Here is a 20,889-nt window from a genome sequence, read left to right on the forward strand (position 1 = left end):
AAGCTGGTTCTTTCTACATGATTTCCGGACATAGAGAGCTGAATGGGTTGGGTGTGTTGAGCGATGGGGTAAGTTTAGTGCCATTCAAGGCAGAAACCTGAAGTGGCTCCACTAGCGATGTCAAAGGAATTTTTAATTCTTTAGCCAGTGAGCAATCTAAAAAACTCTGTTCCGCACCGGAATCAATGAGGGCCAAACACTGATGTGTATGGGTGTGGAGAAGGATTTTAGCCAAGCACTTGACTACGAGTAGGGCAGCGTCTTTACTAGTGCCCGCCAGCATCCCCACGCTTACAGACGGGCGCGCCCCTTTTGCCGCGCCGGGCATGCATCAGCAAAATGTTGCCTTTTCCCACAAGAAAAACACTCACCGACTTGTGGCCGTCTCCTCTGATCCGCGGGCGAGAACTGAGCTCGTCCGAGCTGCATCGGTTCCTCCTCCTCTCTCCAGAACATGGCCTCGAGCCTCCGTCCTCCGCGGAACTCCTGAATGTTGCTGCACTGTCACCATACTGTTCCATGTGGTCATCCATTTTAATGCCCATAGAAATCAAAGCATCAAATGAAGCAGGCAGCTCTTAGCAAGACAGTTTGTGTTTCAGTTTCTTATTAAGGATATTCAGAAAAGCGGAACACAGCACATTCTCCTGCCACCCTGTCTCCTTAGCCAGAATCCAAAAATCAATGGAGAAGTCTGCCACGCTCCTCTTACCTTGCCGAAGATTAAACATCCTGCGGGCTGCTGCATCCTCTCTCGAGCCCTTATCAAACACGCTCCAAAACTTAGAGAGAAAGTCAACATAGGAAATTCCTGGGCGTCCGTTGAGGACCATTTCAGAGCCCATTCTGTTAACAGGCTCATCATCTTTGAGTCATCTTTGAGCTGTCGGTGGCATAGGCCTGCAGCATTCTTTTAATTTCCGCTAGGCTTTGGAGGAGAGCACTCTGCTCCTTGGAAAAATGCTGAAGCATTTGTTCATGCCGGTCAAATTTGTCCCCATGCATTGCCAGAGCCTGCTGCATTGACGCAGAATCCGCTGGGTCCATTCCTGGCTGGATCATTCTGTCAGCTATTAGGATTCACAACCCACACACAGGACTCTTTGAATGAAGATTGTCACTCACCTGACTGTAAATAAATGCACTAAGTGCAGAATATTTTCTTCTGGTGACGATGGCCTGTGTCTCCTTTTCCTCTGTTCCCAAAACCCATGCATCAGCTTAATCCACCTGTTTTCGAGATCGGTTTCTCAGACAATGATCCAGCTCTGACAGGTGCTCAGTCAGTCTCCTAAGACTGATCAGCTGCAGGTGTGTGATTGCTTTCTGGTGCGGCGAGTCCTATGACAGGGACACCACTCTTCGGGCTCGGACTTGCAGGGAGACCAGAACATGTCACACACACACACAGATGAGGAAACAGGGAACATGAGGACACAACACCATGGCAGGGCACCCGGTGAGGACAGCAGGCCATGACAGGCGTAGTGTATAACACACACTGAGTGCGCTATATAAGATTCAGTCCATTTACCAGTTACCAAATGCAGGGTTGTATCATGGTTGTAGTAATAAATTATAATGTTTTTAATGGTATCTAGCAACAATATTGTCATGGTCCTGAGTCTGAGGACTCGGTGTTTTGTGTTTCTTTATATTATTCTTTGTTCTCATTTATTCTGTTTTGTCTTTTGTTTAGGTTTGCTATGTGTTAGTGTTTTTGTTTCATGCCTGCCTGTGTTCCCTCTGTCTGTCCATGGTGTTATTGTGTCTGCTCTTGAGTCTGCCTGTCAAGTTCAGTGTCCTGTCTGGTTCTCTGTGTCTGTTAGTTTCCTGTTTTATTCTGAAAGTTCATGTCTCATGTCAGTGTGTTCAGTTTTACCTCTCCCCTGTCTCGTTAGCCTAATTTCTCCCAGCTGTGTCTCCCTCCTGTGGCCCATTCCCTGATTACTCCCCGTGTATTTTAGCCCTGTGTTTTCCTGTGCTCTCTGTCGCGTCGTCTGTTTAACTCCATGTCAGTCTGCATTACTCTGTGTTACCCGGTATTCATTCTGCGTCTCTCTGCCATCTTTCTTTGTGCATTTTGCTCCTCCTCCCGTGAGTGTTTGGTTTAGTTTAGTTCTTTAGTTTTCCCAGTTTAGGTTTGTTTACTCCCCGCTCTGCTCTTCCTGTTTTTGTCACCTTATCACCTCTGTAAATAAACACTCACTCGCACCCCAGCCAGTACCTGCATTTTGGATCCTTTTTTTTTTTCAATACTCCACACGACTCCTCCCCAGCCATGACAAATATTTAGAAATATTAGAATTATGAAAGTGAACAACAGTACTTTACGCCTGGGTCAGCAGGTACAAAACTAGATTTAGTAGCTAATATAGCAGCTCTTCACTGGTTTCTGTTTCTATATAAAAGTATTCTCATAAGTGCTGCTAATCAGGCACCAATTAGGCACCTGATTGTCAGTACCTAGGGTACTAGAAGCTAAACCATTTGCAGAATAACCTGTTTAGATTTGGGAAAAATGATTTGGCAAGTTTTTAATACGTGCAACCCACAAAGAAATAATCGACCAAACACAAATTGCCTTACTTTTTGTAATTTGTTTCTTTATCTGAGTATGTTCGATATTAAGTTATTTTATTTGTTAACAATAATTATTTGTTTTCAGACTGAGTGCCTGTAAACTCTCAGAGAGAAGCTGTGAAGTTCTGTCCACAGTTGTCAGCTCCCAGTCATCTAGTCTGAGAGAGCTGGACCTGGGTAACAACGACCTGCAGGATTCAGGAGTGATCCTTCTGTCTGCAGGACTGGAGAGTCCACATTGTGCACTGGAAACTCTCAGGTCAAGATTCAGTTTTCTTATGATCACCAAAGTGTTAATTTTATCATCATTATATTACTATTTCATTATAATTTTAATTATATAAAATGTATGGGCAGAATTTTGTGCCATCAGAAACGGAATTTTAATAAGTTAAATTCAAATTTAATATATATATATATATAATATCATATTGAATCTGAATTGTAACTTAAATAAATGCTTTTTAAAACTGAATTTGAATTAGCCTAATTTGAAATTCAATGTATTGGTTTAAAAATGATCGTCACTAAATTGAAATTGAATTATATAGTTTGAAAATGAATTCATTTGCTTTAAAGCTGTATTTTTTTAAAAAAAAAATATACCTCTCGAATAATTTCAGTTTCACTTCTCACCCTTCAGTTTCAGTTCTACAGTTAAATTTCAGTTCCAAACTTCATTTCTTTTTGGCACTTACATTCGGTTCTGGTTCCAGAGTAATCAAGCACAGATTAATAGAACTATGTTTTACAAGGGGACCGAAAGTGTTACTGACAGGAATCTACAGCATCTTGAGTTGGAGCTAGATTAAGAAGTCAGTTGTCATGTTGAATGACCAGTGTATAAACTCTCAGGTTGTTAATAAATGTATAACATGTATAAGAACAAGCGTCATGTTAAAAATAATAGCCGTACAGTAACTTTTATGCTTATTGTAGCTGTTAGCTAAAAACACTAATTTAGCATAGTTTGCCTTGTTTTCAACTTTGACAAACAAATATGATTCCAAAGTTGTCGTGTTGTACCTTCTCAGAGCCCTGTATGCTTGCAGAGACCCCTACATTAGGGAAACATGCAAATGAATGTCCAAAACATCATATTTTTTCACAGTCTGGCAGGGGGAAACTGTATGTGTTGCGAAAAAGGACTCAAATGCAGACCAAAACAGAATGTGAAACGTGTCGTGGAATAACAAAAACGAGCCATTTATTAAGGGCTGGCAAAGAAGTACAAAACAAAGGCAAAGATGAGGCTAAACAATAAACTAAACTGGATGAACTAACACCTTACACATGGAACCTGGCATGGAGACATGTAAAAAACCTGGACATGAACACAGCAGACGACCTGAGAAGGAATGACTGAAAACACACGGACTAAATACACACAGGAGGCTAATGAGGGAAGTGGGAAACACATGGGGAAACAGCTGACACACATGAACATAGCGACGTCACAAGCAGAGTGTAAAACTAAACACAGAACACAGGACCTCTTCAAAACAAATCAGGAAACATAATGAAACGCAGACATGACTACATGAACTTGACAACATAAGAAACACAGACATGAAACACATCAAGGACAAGGGAGCTTTTACACACGGGTTGAAAACACAAGGGGAATATAATAAACAAATGAACTTGAATAACTTAATGAACTTAAACATAGACCATAAACATCAAAATAAACTAAAACTCGAAACGCTGGGTCAAAAGACCCAGGATCTTGACAATTTTAGGTTTATTTATGTCTACACAGCATCCCAAGTCTTTAGCTAACTTAATAACTTTAGCTAAAATGAATAGTTAGTCTAATTTATTAGTGCAGCATTACTGAATCACCTCGGTTTGAAGTGATATGATGTGACATGACATGATATGATATGATATGATATAATATCCCACATAGCAAAATTGGTATGGCCCGGATCTGTCCCACACAATGTGCTTACACATGGCCCACATACCGCAAAGAATGACGGCCCTTTGGTGGCCCAGACCAGGTTTGCCAGAGGTAATCTACACATGGGCCAGCACAGGACCACAAGTGTGTCTGCCACTGGCCTTGTGCAGGCCACCTCTTGCAAAGAGATTGTGGGCCATGTGTAAGTTGTGTGCAGTCACGGGCCATTTGCAGACACACTTCTAGCCCTGTGCTGGCCTAGAACAGTTTCAGCTCTGGTCCCAGATGTCAGCCTTATGGTAAATGGTAAATGCCCTGTATTTGTATATTTGTTTACTAGTCCCTAAGGACCCCAAAGCGCTTTACACATCCAGTCATCCACCAATTCACACACACATTCACACACTGGAGATGGCAGCTACATTGTAGCCACAGCCACCCTGGGGTGCACTGACAGAGTAGAGGCTGCCGGACACTGGCGCCACCGGGCCCTCTGACCACCACCAGTAGGCAACGGGTGAAGTTTCTTGCCCAAGGACACAATGACCGAGACTGTCCAAGCCGGGGCTCGAACCAGCAACCTTCCGATTACAAGGCGAACTCCCAACTCTTCAGCCACGATTGCCCCGTAAAGTAATGTGTACTTTAATCAAGCCATGTAATAGTGCAAAAGTAACATGACAAAACTCTGTTCAGACATGAACAGACGTGTGTGTGTGTGTGTGTGTGTGTGTGTGTGTGTGTGTGTGTGTGTGTGTGTAAAACAGAGGTGAGCATTCTTGCTTAAGATCTAATCATCTTTCACAATGACAACCATATTGATACACAATTCTCTAGCACTCTCACTCGATCCACTCAACGGTGAGTCATTTACTTTGTTTATTTTGTTATAATTAATGAAAATGCGGCGCCGTGGTCGCGCAGTCAAAACGCCCGTAAGTTTAGCGTTACAGCAACTTTGCTAAAACAATGTGAGAATTTGTAGGTGGGTTTTTATATTACTTCCGGCATCGTCTCAGATAGCAGCCTGTCTAACATGCTCTCTACATTTGAAAATTACTTTCCTCTTTCTTTCTTTTGCTCTTATTTATTTCTTTTTTTCTACTTAATTACACAAAAAGTATAAACTGAAAAACCAACTGAGAAATTTTTATCCTTGTTTGGACACAAAATTCCGTGTAAAACTACTGTGATGACCGCGATGCCACACTGCCCCTTTGTCTATAGCTGAGACCAGCTGCTGGGACTCAGACATCATAGCCATGCCGGTATTCAGCACAAGATCCCTGCGGTGATCAAAAGGTACTACCACGGCTGCAGAGCCAGGAATGCATGGAGACCGAGGAGGAAAAGATTCCGTCCTGCTCTCCCGTCAGTAGTGACTGGTAATGTCATATCGCTGGTTAACAAGATGGATGAGATCGTGACGCTAACAAGGACAGAGAAAGTTTTCCGAGAATGCAGTGTTATGTGTTTCATGGAGATATGGCTGCATGAAAACATCCCGGATCTGGTGGTTGATCTAAACGGATTTACGTGTGTGAGAGCGGACAGGGACCCAGGCAGCAGCGAGAAGAAGAGGGGAAGACGACTCGCTCTTTATGTTAACAACCGCTGGTGTTCCCCCAGTCACGTCAAGGCTGTGTGTAACAAACATATTGAACTGTTAGCAGTCGGTCTTCAACCATATTATTTATTGCAATATTTTTCCCTCGCCATTATCATCATTGTTTACATCACCCCTGACGCCAACGCAGCGCAGGCTTATGACATCATCAGCTCGGCGACAGCGGATCTTCTGAATCAAAGCCCCTCTGCGTTTGTGGCTGTAACGGGTGATTTTAAGCACACGAAACCTCTCTACTGTTCTACCCACATTCAATCAGTATGTGGACTGCAAAACCAGAGACAATAAAACACTGGACCTGTTTTATGCCAATGCTACTGAGGCATACACCTCCATCCCTCTCCCTCCTCTGGGCAGGGCAGCTCACAACCTTGTCCACCTCCAGCCACTTTACAAACCTGCCTTTCAGAGACAACCTGCAGCTATAAAAACAGTTATAACATGGACAAGGGAGTCAGAAGAGACACTGCAGGGATGCTTTGAGGCAACGGACTGGGATGTTCTTTGTGATTCTCATCAGGACAATGTTGACAATCTCACAGGCTGTGTTACGGATTACATCAACTTCTGTGTGGACACTGTGGTTCCCAAGAGAAACATTCTTGGCTTCCCCAACAATAAACCCTGGGTAAGTAAGAACATCAAAGTGACTCTGAACAAGAAAAAAAGAGCTTTCAGAAACAGGGACATACATCAGTTGAAAATGGTGCAGAAGGAGCTGAAAGCCAAGATTGCAGAGGGAAGAGAGACTTACAGGAGGAGGCTGGAAAACAACAGGGAGGTGTGGAATGCAATGCGGGCAATTACTGGCTTAAAAAAAAGGTGTTGGGATGGATGGGGACGTTGAAAGTGCAAACAACCTAAATCTACACTTCAATAGGTTCGACTGCCATGCGTCTCCCACCTCCACACCCAACTCTTCTCATCTTCTCCATCTACTCCATTCTCCTCCCCCCTCTCCTGCTGCCCCCTCAGCCTGTCTCACCCTGTCCCTTTCAGAAGATGACATCAAAAGGGAATTGGGCAGACTCTACTCCAGTAAAGCTGCTGGCCCGGATGGTGTCAGTCCCAGAGCCCTCAGGTTCTGTGCTTCCCAGCTTTCTGGAGTTCTGCATCGGCTCTTCAACATGAGTCTGAAACTGCAGAGGGTCCCATCACTCTGGAAGACATCCTGCCTGGTTCCTGTCCCTAAGAAGATTAACCCGTCAACCCCCAGTGACTACAGGCCAGTGGCTCTGACTTCACATGTTATGAAGACGGTGGAGAGATTCATCCTGAGAAATCTGCGCCTGTTGGTGGAGCCTTGGCTGGACCCCCTGCAGTTTTCTTATCAACCCCGTATCGGTGTTGAGGATGCCATCATCTACCTGCTGGACCAGGTTTATTCTCACCTGGACATTGTTGGATGCACTGTGAGGGTCATGTTCTTTGACTTCTCTAGTGCTTTTAACACGATCAGACCATCACTGCTGGGGAATAAGCTCACAGAAATGCAGGTGGACGCCCCAGTGGTAGCTTGGATCACGGACTATTTAACAAGTCGACCACAGCATGTTCGGCTGAAGGGCTGCCACTCGGATAACATCCTGATCAGTATGGGGTCGCCGCAGGGGATGGTCCTATCACCCTTCCTCTTCACCCTCTACACGTCTGACTTCAGGTACAAGTCATTAGTCATGCCATCTGCAGAAATTCTCTGATGACTCTGCCATTGTGGGCTGTATAAGAGATCATGGACTTTACTTTACTCCTACCCCTGTCACCATCAGAGGGGCTGATGTAGAGATCGTGGAGGACTCCCTGTACCGGGGGGTACGCTTGGACTGTAAACTGGACTGAACCAAGAACACTAATGCTGTCTTTAAAAAGGGCAGAGTCGGTTTTCCTACTGAGGCAGCTCAGGTCCTTTAATGTTTGTAGGAAAATGCTGACAATGTTCTATCACTCTGTGGTAGATAGTGTTGTGTTCTTTGCAGCTGTGTGCTCGGGCAGTGGGGTGAAGACAGCCGAAGCCAACAGCCTGAACAAACTGATTAAAAAGGCTGGTTCTGTCCTGGGTGTCAGACTGGAGAACCTGGAGGTGTCTGAGAGGAGAATGATAAAAAAATTTTCTTTGTATCATGGATAACCCCTCCCACCCCATGCGCGCCTCCATGATGGACCATCGGAGCACTTGCAGCAAAAGACTCATCGCACCTGTCCAGAGATTTATTCTAAATGACACTTCTTCAGCTGAGAGTCAGAGAGTGGAGACACACACGCTGTAGGTTTTTACTTGCAAGGGCGTTCACAGAGCGCTCACATCAGAGTGGGGGCCCTGTGAAGTGCGCACTCTGTTCTTGCACTTGTCTTTATTTATACACAAGGAAAATGAATACATTTGTTCAGTGACGTGAGCATGTGCATGTGTGTGTGTGTGTGTGTGCGAGGTCAGTTTTAAATAACAATCAGTTCTAAGCAATGAAAAGAACAATCAGTTCTAAGCAAGGAAAAGGTCATCATGCAGTATTCTATCACAAATAAACTTATATCGTTAAAAGCTTATACTGACTACTCAGTACAATTTTCCCTTAACAGCACTGAAATCCAGAACTGACCGCCACAGTAAATGTCACGGCTGCCGGGGCGAGCCGTGTGGTGTGGGAGGAAAAAGGACCCAAAATGCAGGCAGTGACTGATGATACGAGTGACGTTCATTTACAAGTGGCGGAGTGGCAAAACAGGCAAATGACAAATGACTAAAGAAACCTAAACTGGGAAAACTAAATAACAAACCTGAGGACATACGAAACAGGGTGCGGGGCAGAGAGACGCAGAGAGAGGAAACGAAACACCATGGAACACAGACGAGCCGACAACAAACGCAGACCGACACCCACTATATATACACACACAAGGAGACCAGGAAATGGCATACAGGTGGGAGACACAGCTGATTCTAATACACATAATGACTGGAGGATACAAGCTGAACACAATGACCACAGACACAGACCTTCAGAATAAAAGAGGAAATCCAAAACGCGAACTTAGGGACATAAACCGGGCACAAGGGGAGGACACAGGATACCAAAATCAGAATAAACTAGAACAGAGGAAAATAATCATATAAAACCCAAAACGCTGGGTCAACGACCCAGCACCATGACAGTAAATCTTTTGTGCCAGTGGCAATAATAAAACAAAACTGTAAAATAAAATAAAACTGTACAACTCTTCCTTACTCTGTTGGTGATTTTCCTGAGGATTAATAACAAAGCTATTCTGTTTCCATTCAGACCGTGCAATATCACCGAACAGTTTTTCATTGAATGTTTGTTTCATCTCCCTATCATATGCTGCTACTCTTTTATCCATTTGCACAATACTATCTCACTTTTAGAATCACCTGCACTGATAGCTAAGCTAAGCTATTTAATTTTCAGGATATAGTTATATTGTTGCTTGTTACAGTTATTTGATATTATATTTTGCACTATCCTACCCTACTTTATTTTACTGTATACTTGTATTCTATTGTACATATTGTATATTTTATTCCTCTGCTCCTCTGTCTCTCTTGCTGCATTGAGCATGTGTATGACAAAAAAATTTTGCCCGAGCACTAAAAGTGCAAAGGCCCTATTGTATCTGCTCTGTTTATTATTATTATTAGGGCCCGAGCACTAAAAGTGCGAAGGCCCTATTGTATCTGCTCTGTTTATTATTATTAGGGCCCGAGCACCGAGAGTGCGAAGGCCCTATTGTATCTGCTCCGTTTCTTATTAGGGCCCGAGCACTAAAAGTGCGAAGGCCCTATTGTATCTGCTCCGTTTATTATTATTATTATTATTATTATTATTATTATTATTATTATTATTATTTCGGCAAATGAATCGGCCTTTTGAGGGCCTAAACATGCTCAAAAACTCATGAAATTTTGCACACGCGTCAGGTCTGGTGAAAATTTACGTATTTTAATGTCCTCAGACATGGCCAGGGAAAATTGGCTCAGTAGCGCCACCTAGAAAAATGAAAAACGCGAGCCCCCCGTGTGGGTATGACCTACATGTATGAAATCTGGGACACGTGTACCATGCCGAGACGAACAAAAAAGTCTGTGGGCCCATTGACGCAAACCCAACAGGAAGTCCGCAATTTAGAAGTGAAGGTGACATTTTGGCTCTAATTTTGCCATTTCCATGCCTCGAACTTTTTCGAACTCCTCCTTGGGATTTGGTCGTATAAGCTTCATCTTTGGTCAGTGTCTGAAACCTGGTAAGCTTATAGGAGATATCAAGATGTACAAAAAAGTCTCTTGGAGCAATATCCCAAATCCAACAGGAAGTCAGCCATTTTAAAATTAATGTGCAATTTTGGCGACATTTTCCCCTCTTTTCAGGCACCATACTTTGACGAACTCCTCCAAGGGATTTCATCAGATTGATGCGATCTCCAGTGCGTGGAATCTAAAGACCTTTGTGATGTTAAATTGCGAAGCTTTTTACATTCAGGGAAACGGGGTGGTCATGGCGGCACGTGGAGTTTCAATCACTCGCCAAAAAGCAGTAATCTGCTGTTACTCCAAAACACAATGTCCAATCTCTCCCAAAGGTCGCAGGTGTGATGAGACTCGATCTCGGAAATGTATGTTTTGCCATTTGTCAGTAATGGTTAGAGCGCCACCTAGTGGGATGACTATAATCCTGATTGAATGAGATGAAATGTTAGCTGGTGGTTAAAGGCATGAATTCCATCAATGTGACATCAGATCGGACGTGCTGGTTTTAGGTGTTGGGCGTGGCTCGACGCGCCGGGGGTGCGAGGGCCCTCATAACGCTGCTTGCAGCTTTAATCTTATCTTATCTTTTAGATAACTGTGAGCAGAAGATTCAGGTTCACCCTGCCCGGGATAGAGTTGTCTTCCTGACCATTTTCAGGGGCCATGCTTCCTGAAAATGGTCAAAGAAAGTAGAATTTTTAGGGAGGGTAGTATTGAAAAAAAAATAACATGGATTGTTTTAGATAGATGATGAAAAGGGGTGGCCAAATATCGTTTGAGGAAGATACTAAACCCAAGTTGCTCTACGATGCATCCATCAGAGTTTGACTGTGTATGAATGTTTAGATTAGCCAAACCTACATCCCAACAGGCTTCCAACCCGACGACAGGGCCGTGTCCCTTCTGGAGGCCGGCCATGCCTCCAGCGGTGGTGGCGACACTGGTCTGGAGGCCGGCCACGCCTCCGTACCCCCCTCAACCTTGGACCTGGATCGAGCAGACTCCCCTGCCGCGGGGACCTCCGTCTCCCCACACGGTTCCTCCACCGCTCCCGGCTGGAGCAGCCATTCGCGCAACGGCCCATCTTCTTCCAGCCGGCGCAGACCCCGGCGCGCTTCTTCCACTGCCCGTTGGAGCAGCTCCTCCACCGCATGAGCAGCCCTTCACCCGGCTGCTGCCCCTCCTCCGGCAGGCGTCGACCCCCGCTCGCCTCGTCCACCACCTCCAGCTGTCGAGGTGTCCCAGACGGCTCCCCCACCGCTTACCCACCACCAGGTTCCACCAGTGGGGTTGGTGGCAGCAGTTTTGACCATGACTGGAGCAACATCGCCAGCTCCGCAATTCACCCCAAGTGGCACTCAGCCTGGTCCTGTAGCTCTTCCTGCCACGGCGCGCCCCCGCCTCGTGCTCCCACTGGGTGGCTGCCATTTCGGCCAGCATCTGGGCCAGGGTCCTCCCTTCCCTGGCTCCGGTAAGGACCTGCTGTGCTGCCTCCTGGGTATCGGCACCAGTGTGGTGTGAATGAGATACGGTGGGTCCAGAAAGTGTTGTTTTGAGCCATTTTTATTTGCGGCTACAGCTCACAAGCTGCCAGCCGCACATGCAGCAGACCACAATACCCCACAACCTCTTCTTCTCCGGGTTTTTAACATGGCTGGCATGATTGTGGATGCCGTGCAGGTGCGTCTGCACGGCACTGCCGACCCCGTCTCACCACACTTACATATAAAATACACTGGCACTAAGTATCAGACACATACATATTGTTTTATTAGCAGTTCTCTGGGATTTGGGATTCTCTGTGGATTTGTGTTTATGTGCGTGTGTTTTCCTTTTCTGTTCCCATTTTCCTCTCCTCGTTTTCATCCAGCCCATCATGTCTCTCCCTCATGCTCTCTCAACCACTCTCGTCCACGCTTGATCTCTCGTGCTCTTCCCTCTCTGTTACTTTCTCCATTATTACCTCTCCTTCCTCTGTTCCCTGGCTTTCATCTCTCTCTGTCTCAGTGTGTGTATCTGTTTCCCTGTACTTCCTGTCTTATTTTGACAGTCTTGTGTTCCATGTTTGGTGTGTTGAGTTTGGCAGTGTCATGTTCATTTGTGTCAGCTGTGTTCCCCATGTGTTTCTACTTCCCTCATTACTCTTCTGTGTATTTAAGTCCTTTGTATCCTTTTGTTTATTGTCAGTTCATCTGTTAACTTTCCCTGCTTTTCTGTTTCATGTTTTGTAACCAGGCATTCCTGATTTCATGTACTAATTTTACCCCAGTTCACGTTTTATGTTAGTTTCTCCCCTGGTTATTGTTCCCAGCAGTGTTGGGCAAGTTACTTTGAAAAGGTACTTAATTATAGTTAATAGTTACTTCTTCAAAAAAATAATTGATTTAGTAATTGAGTCACAAGATTCTAAAAGTAATTAATTACTTGAAAAGGAACTATTACGTTACTTTAAAAAAAATGTTTAACCCTCTGGGGTCCAGGGTATAATTGGCTATTTTTAACTACTTCTGAGAGAACTACTATTTGCTTTGCCTTTGTTTGTACCATTTTTACTGTAAATTCAGACCTCACGTGTCTGAATTTACAGTTATGTTTTCATTTTGACATACTGTATTAACACAATTGATCTAAAATCAGACAAAATACATAAAATTCGAGTAGATAAAATTTATATTTTTACTGTAACAACCACAAACATGTTTATTGAATCATATTTCATGACTTTAAATGCAAATATAAATTGTCAATTTTAAAATCATATGCACAAGTTTTGCAAACAAAGTTATTTGCAGCCATTTACCTTTTACCCTTTTTTTTTTATAACCATTTCAAACTATTTACATAATAATCAGGTGTTCTGCATTCAAAAAGATGCCACACAAATTATTTGTGCCACTGCAAAAATTTCTGTCCACTGTAAAGGAGAACATCACAGGACTGATACCTGCAGGTCTGACAGCAGGTGTACCACTCCGTTTTCTGTCTGGAGACAACAGTTGCCTCATTGTTCTGACACAAAACACAAAACTATCCACAACACTACACACTAACTACACAAGAAAACACATTAACTACACACTCCGAACATGCTAAACGTCACAAATCTCTCACATCTCAAAACTCGCTCTCTCTCTCTCTTTCTGCTGTCTTTCTCTTTCTCTCGCCGTCACTCCTAAAACTTCCCCCTCTTCCTAAACAACCACATGTCATGTTGCCATATCGTTTTGATTGGTCAAAATGGTGCATTTTTCCACCAACATGAAAGGGCTGTTTTTGTTTTGGGTTTTCTTTTTCTTTTTTGGGGTTTTTTTTGGGAGGGGAGGGGGGGTCATAAGTAGAGAGTGTTTGCTAGTGCTGTCCTTAGACAGTAAACGTGACGACACTATTCAGGAAAAAACACTGCGTATATATTGTTTATCATGACTCTGGTTTTACGTGGCCTATCAACATAATTAAAAGCTGGCTCACCAAGACTACTTTATTCTTCCTCAGTGAAACAGCAGCACCAATTGAACAGCACTCATGCGACTGTTTTGCCCCCCTTGAGCTCCAGGTGTTGTGCCAGAAAGTTATTGCCCTCCACGGGAGCGTGCGCAGCTGCTTAAAATCGCAGTGCCCAGATTACTTACGTAGACAACTACATCTGTGCAATTGACATAAGATGCGGTAAGCTGAAGACAGCTTCAACCGTCTGTTTATTGAAAAATAGTAACGCGACCGCACCGCACCGCATTTTCTTTTTAGTAACGGTAACGGCGTTGTAACGATATAAATAATAATTAGTTAGATTACTCATTACTGAAAAAAGTAGCGCCATTAGTAACGCTGTTACTTGTAACGCTGTTATTCCCATCACTGGTTCCCAGCCACGATAAAGGCTCGTGTGTCGTTAAAATTCAGTTCTGCCTCATTCATCTGCATGTGGGTCATCACATCACCATGTAATCTGCCATTGCAGATTGTGACATGATGTTTTTAGAACTTGAATTCAAGACGTATAAAGTCAGATGAATCAGACACAGTTCATGAATAACAAACAGAACTTCAACAACTATATTGTTCAAAAGAATTTAAGGTAATTTAAAAGATCTAACACAAGAAGTAGTAAAATATATCAATTATTATAGTTTTCAGGATGAATCTTTATGGAATGATCATTTTTGACAGGGAACACAAAATTATTTAACATCAAATGACCACAACATGAGGGTTAAGGACCTCATTATTTTATATCAACCCAACAGAGAATGTCGCTCTCAGACTGCTACTTTACTAGTGGTTCCAAGAGTATTTAAAAATTGAATTGGAGGCATCCCCTTCAACTTTTAGGCCCCTCGTCTATTGAGCCAGCTTACAGTTGGTATTGAGAGATCTATCTCAACTTTTAAGATTAGGCTTCAAAGTTTCTTTTTTGAAAAATCTTATAGTTAGGAGTGGATCAGGTGACCCTGAACCCTCCCTTAGTTATGCTGCAATAGGCCCTGGCTGCTGGGGATTCCCATGATACATTCAGTGCTTCTTCTTCATTCGTCTCCCTTCAGTCTCTCAGTGTATATACACCATTCTGAATTTATCTCTTTCTTCCACATCTTGTCTTTTGTCTCTCATCTCTCCCCCCTCCTCCTCAACTGTTGGCGGACCATTCCTGAGCCTGGTCCTGCTTGAGGTTTCTTCCTGTTAAAAGGGATTTTTCCCTTCCCACTGCTGTCAAGTGCTTGCTCAAAAGGGTCATCAGATCGTTGTGGTTTTCTTATAGGGTATGGTCTTACTTGGTCTGCATCTTAGAATATAGAGCAAGTTGTTGTGAATTTGGTGTTGTATAAATTAAATGTGATGAAATTAAATTCAGTGAAGTTTGATGATCTTCCTCTGTATCTTCTTTTGGCTGTGGTGTGTTAACTGCTGGATTTTTGTTGTTGTTGTTTGTTTCTGTAGACTCTCAGGCTGTCTGATTACAGCAAGAGGCTGTACTTCTCTGGCCTCTGCCCTGAGCTCCAACCCCTCCCATCTGAGAGAGCTGGACCTGAGCTACAATCATCCAGGAGACTCGGGAATGAAGCTGCTGTCAGCAGGACTGAACGATTTGCATTGGAGACTGGACACTCTCAGGTATGGAGATAATGTCTGATAGAGGAGGAAGAAATGGAAACATTTTACATATATTTGCCTCTTGATGGAGGCAGTCGCATTTTCTCCTTCTCCCTCTCCCTTATCTTTCCTGCTTGGCTTCTCATGTCTTTTGTGTAGTCTTGCTTATTCGAAAACCCTTAGAGAGTCTCCCAGACTTGTTCTCTAAAAACCTAAAGAAGAATTATGGATTTGATCAACTGGTGCCTTAATGAAACTGACAAACACCTGGACTTGGGAGAGCCTGATCGTCCTGCGGAGACATGTGCTGCGGGATACTCGATGGTCGGTTGCGTCGTGTGTCTTGCGACATTCTCGATGGAAGACATTGAACGACATCTACCAATTCGAAACCACGATTATAGAGTTCTGGCTGATTGGAGCTGGCTCGGACCTGGCTCATCAAAGAACAAGAAGCGGCTACAGCTGTTCAAAATCCGACAAGGCTGGACGACATGATAGACGATGGGCAGGGCTGTGAGTACTCAGACTGTGTTTTTGTGAATGCAATATGGATAGGATCTTGGAGAAGCTCATGGCTCTGCTATATGGACAAGATCTTGGAGAAGAACAATGGGAATTGAGAGACCTGGTGACCAGTGATGGACATTAGACCTACTGTAAAATTGGAAGCAGTTTGTTCGCACTAACCAAAACATCTACCATCTTCATCTCATGCAGGCCCCCTGGCGCTAGCTGGATGCTCAAGGCGAAAGCTGACGGGAATAACAAATTCTCCCTTAGATTGTGTTTGTTGTGACTATCTCCATCCTCATTCAAGGCCACCCATGTCGACTGAAGATTGTTGACTTTTGCCTGACCGGGTGAAGGGACACTTTCTCTCGGCTGAACACGGAACAGACACACACACACTCACATGCACACATACGCATGTACCCGGACACAGACCTACACTTACCCCCCCACCCCCTCCAAACGCCTTTGAAGCTTATGTCTTCTATGTTGTGAGATGTGATGATCCATGTGTTATGTGATGAGGTGTTTTTTTTCTGTTCTCAAACTGATCTCCCTGTTGGAGCTCAGTCTGGGGGGAGTTCATTTTTCTCCCCGTCTTTCCTCATGTTGTGCATTTTCCATTGTTATACCTCTCTGACCTGTCTTCCCCATGTGATGTTGTGTAATGTATGTATGGTCGGAAGGGTAAGATGGCGCTGGCAAAACGTCAGCAGCCTTAACCCAATTTCCTTCGGGGTCAGCCTTCGGGGATCAATAAAGTTTAATTGAATTGAATTGAATTGAATAATGATCAAGAAACTGACATCACATCCATTTGTTCATTCACTGGGGTGGTTTCAGTCATTGTGCAAAGGTACTGTTTATAACAGAGGTCTCAAACTCGCGGACCTCCGTCCACTTGCAGCCCACGCCACCTCTACATGCATACTGACATGAAGAAATATTTTATTTAATTATTGTTCAGAAAAATGATTTGATATGAAGGCAGTATAAGCAGAGTGTTCTCTGTAACCTCATGGGCAGTGTAGTCCGTGCTGCAGGGAGAATGGACTGCCATACCCGTCATGTGTCTGTGAACGCGAGGGAGGGAAAAAAAAAAGATGAGTCGAAAAGTAAGAGTTGTCACTGACCAGAAACGGGAGACGGAAGCATGTAAATATAATAATAACCACTGCAGCCAAAAAGAGTGCCTGACGAGCCCAGTTGTAAGTAAGCTATTAAGACTCGACTGTACACTATGTTCGTGTTTCCTCCGAAACAATAAGTTCCGTTGGAGCAGCCTTTCAACGCCTCTTTCTGTCTCTCACTAGCAAAGCTGACCCAGACAGTAAAGCTAGTTACCAGCTACGAGCCCGACGCGGAACCCGACGTATTAGCCAGAAATCTCTTTACCATGGTTCATAGCCGCGGACCTGGCCGAGGTAAGAAGAGACTGCAAACATGTTGAGGGATTGGCTGTGTTAGTTCAGTGACAGGTTTATTTGCAAATAACACAATTTTCACGAGCAGTCAAAAACTACCCACATAGCAAAATTGGTACGGCCCGGACCTGGCCCACACAATGTGCTTATACATGGGCCTCATACCGCAAAGAATGACGGCCCTTTGGTGGCCCAGATCTGGTTTGCCAGAGGTGGCCCACACATGGGCCAGCACAAGGCCGGTTACAGACACGCTGCTGGCCCTGTGCTGGCCCAGAACAGGTTCAGCTCTGGCCCCAGATGTCAGCCCTAATGTGTACCTTAATCAAGCCATGTAATAACAACATGTGCCGGAACATAATCGTGCAAAAGTAACATGACAAAACACTGTTCAGTGAATAGACTGATTCTTACACAGCGCTTTTCTACTCTCTTGGATTATTCAAAGTGCTCAACATGCAACATGCCACATTCACACACTTTCTCTAAACCGAGTGCTTACTAACTACATGCACACTCTTGACACACAGACTGGAGGACCCAGGGATCGAACCACTAACCTTGCAATCAATAGGTGACCTGCTCTACCGTCTGAGCTACAGCCACCCAGTAAACAGGGTAAACATGAGTAAACCGTCACTAGGTTTTGGATAAAGTGTACACTCAAACCTGTCAAGCCTGCATTTGAAATGTTGGCTACCATAGCAGTATAGTATTGCAACATAGCATTTGGGTCTTCTAGTTAAAATAGGAAAAGAGGAACATAAATAGTGCCATCATTTTTTTTTTTTTTTTTTTGTGTCCCGTTTGGATCTTTAGCCATCAGAATTGTTGTCTTAAGGCCAAGAAAGATGCCAAATGGATTTATTTTACCAAGTGGATCATCATGGCCTTGCCATATTGGTCCATTTGATTGACCTTTATTATAATTATGAATTTATTTTATTTTCGGTTGCTACAAACGGGACAGACATGACTGGGGGATAGGACAGGGAGAAAGAATGAAAGAAAGAGAGGGAGAGAAAGAAAGCCAAAGGGGAGAAGAGACGGTGAGAAGGGGGGGAAGAAAGAAAAAACAAACAAACAAAACACCTGGATCACCTGTATGGAGAAAAAAAAACAGAAGAGAAAGCAAACAACAAAGAGCAACATAATAAAAACAGCACCATCACAATAAACTAGCTAGCAGTAGATAACAGTAGATACTAAATATTAAACGATATTGTGCAGCACGCAAGATAGACAGCGCACAATGTGCTTTGAGGCAGCAGCCAAGAAAGGTGTAGTCCGCGTCTGTGAACACCCGTGTGTACACCTGTGTGCATACCTGTGTGGATCAGCATGCTTGTATTCCAAAGGTTTCTCCATGTAACGATCTGCTAGGGAGTGTGGGGAGCCATAGCCCCGTCCACCAGGGTATGAAGCAGGTATGGAGGAGATCCAGGCCCCAGATATCCAGAGGCCCCAGAGTACAAGGACCCGAGGAGGACCACCAAAGGGGGGGGGAACCGTGCCACCCTCCTGGGAAGAGCTGAGTAGAGTAGAGCCCCAAACGAGAGGTCACCCCGCAGCTACGGAGCAGAGGCCAGAGGGGGTTGCAGTGTGGCGTGCCCGCGGGCTCTGCCGGCAGCCAGCTGTGCCAGAGAGGACCGAGCTTCAGGCTCAGAGGCCAGAGGCCTGAGGGCATCCCACCCCCCCGAAGGAGCCCAGCCTGGCCGCAGGCGCCCGGCCCCGCCAATCGGCCACCAGGAGTGAGCCGGTACATACATGAGCGCCCAGCCCCAGACGACAAGGACCACCAACACACCATCGTCTGAGGGCATCAGCCACCGGCAGGGAGTGTGGTGAGGGGAGATAGGCCTCCGTACTTTGGAGGGCCTGAGATGTACCCAGAGAGGTTGAGTCTAAGACCCAACCTGACATATAGACACAGACGAACAGGCACATGCGGACACAGACGTGCATTCCCACCCCATATGCACAACCAAATACTCGGCACTCACCCAACGTGTAGACAGACACAAATAGACACTGCACAGACAGTTACACTCCCCAAACATACTCTATATCCCAGGTCCAGGTACCCCTGCCCTCAGAGGGGCAAGCCGCACCTAGACCCAGGAGATGTAACCCTTCTCTTGGGGTGGAGGCAAGCGGACCACCTCCTTATCTGCAGTAGCAGGGAGGCCCCGCATCCCAGACCCCAGTCTGACGGCCAGCACCTCCTCCCAGCCCCCCAGCCCTGACGGCTAACAGAACCGGGGTGAGTGAAGACCTCAAACCTCCCTACGCCCGCTCATATGTAGTGTTGCTGTGTGCTGTTCTAAAGTGCATTTAAAACTCAGGAGAGCATGGTACTAGCTTCCTCTCAGAGAGCAGCACGGCTCCTCCCGAAAACCCTTAGTGTCTAAATGCATTTAAAATTGAGGGTAGGGCACCAGCGCCAGAGGTGGGTTGGAGTACACCAACCATCCTCTGGATGCTGTAAAACGTGCCCACCCCCAAGGCCCTATATGTATGTGTTATGTGAGAGTGTGAGTGATGTGGATGTCTAGGTTGCAGAATAAAATTGAGGCACAGGCGGCCAGAAGGGGACAGAGGGGGAGTGCCTCCCCTGCACCGTGGTGACATACCTGCACCCCAAGCCCTGCGTGTGTGGGTGGGAGTGGTAGAGCGGGAATAGGGAGGCAGCTGAGGATGGGGGGGGAAGAAAGGGAGGGGCAAGTGGCCCCTCCCTGGGGCCAGCTCCCCCGCTGACCCCAGTAGGCACCCCCACACTCTGGAACCCACCAGGGCAAGGGGGCCCAGGCCCATCCGGACCGGGGCCCGCAGCAGCAGCACCGCCCAGCCCCACAGAGTCCGGGGCAGCCCACCCGACTCCACCCCAGAGAAAACTGCACCCACCCCATCATCCAATCATCTCCCAAACTACACAAGACAATAGACACCCAGGTTGAGTTCATTCTCCACCTCGCCTATATCTCTCCCCCTACCTGCAGAGTGAGCTCCTGTGGTGAGGAGACCACCTGCAAAGATATAACAACCTCCCCACCAGTTAGAGAGCCCCCTAGTTGGGCCGATGCACCAGAGGTCCTCTGCACTGGGGCTGAGCACCCCTGCACCCACCCGCCCACTGCTCCGGCGACACAACAGCCAGGACCCAAGCCCCCAAGGCCCGGCCAGCACCCCAGACCGGGGGGCGGAGCACCCCCAGACCCCCAAGCCTCCACGCCCGTCCCGGACCCTCCCAGGGGCAGCCAGGCTACCAGGCCAGTAACCAACGTCCGCCAGCACAGACCCTCCCCCATCTCTGCTGTACGCAGCCACAGGGAAAACACCATCTAAGAGCCCCCAGAGCTCCTAACCAGGTCATGGCCACAGCCCCCAGGTTAGGCCCCCTAGGGAAACGTCCCTAGGGACTCCCCAGACGCCCTAAAGCCGTCCCTACCCCCATATCAACCACAATAGCGAAGGCAGGACCAAACCA

At 45.7% G+C, this 20,889-nt stretch overlaps 1 protein-coding gene across 7 annotated transcripts in view; it reads left to right on the forward strand.

The window, feature by feature from the left end:
- Positions 1-20,889, forward strand: part of LOC146391823 (protein NLRC3-like) — a 62,825-nt gene that overhangs the window by 24,967 nt on the left and 16,969 nt on the right. For 6 of the 7 annotated variants that reach the window (XM_084915699.1, XM_084915732.1, XM_084915715.1 and 3 more), the window contains 2 exons: positions 2,669-2,842; positions 15,313-15,486. In XM_084915699.1, coding sequence (XP_084771825.1) covers positions 2,669-2,842; positions 15,313-15,486 — 348 coding nt within the window. The remainder of the gene's footprint in view (positions 1-2,668; positions 2,843-15,312; positions 15,487-20,889) is intronic. The other variant, XM_084915747.1, reaches the window with a different exon arrangement.

This window comes from Perissodus microlepis, chromosome 3 (genome assembly GCF_051167445.1).
Source record: "Perissodus microlepis isolate ML-2025 ecotype Zambia chromosome 3, ASM5116744v1, whole genome shotgun sequence".
Classification (NCBI taxonomy): Eukaryota; Metazoa; Chordata; class Actinopteri; order Cichliformes; family Cichlidae; genus Perissodus; species Perissodus microlepis.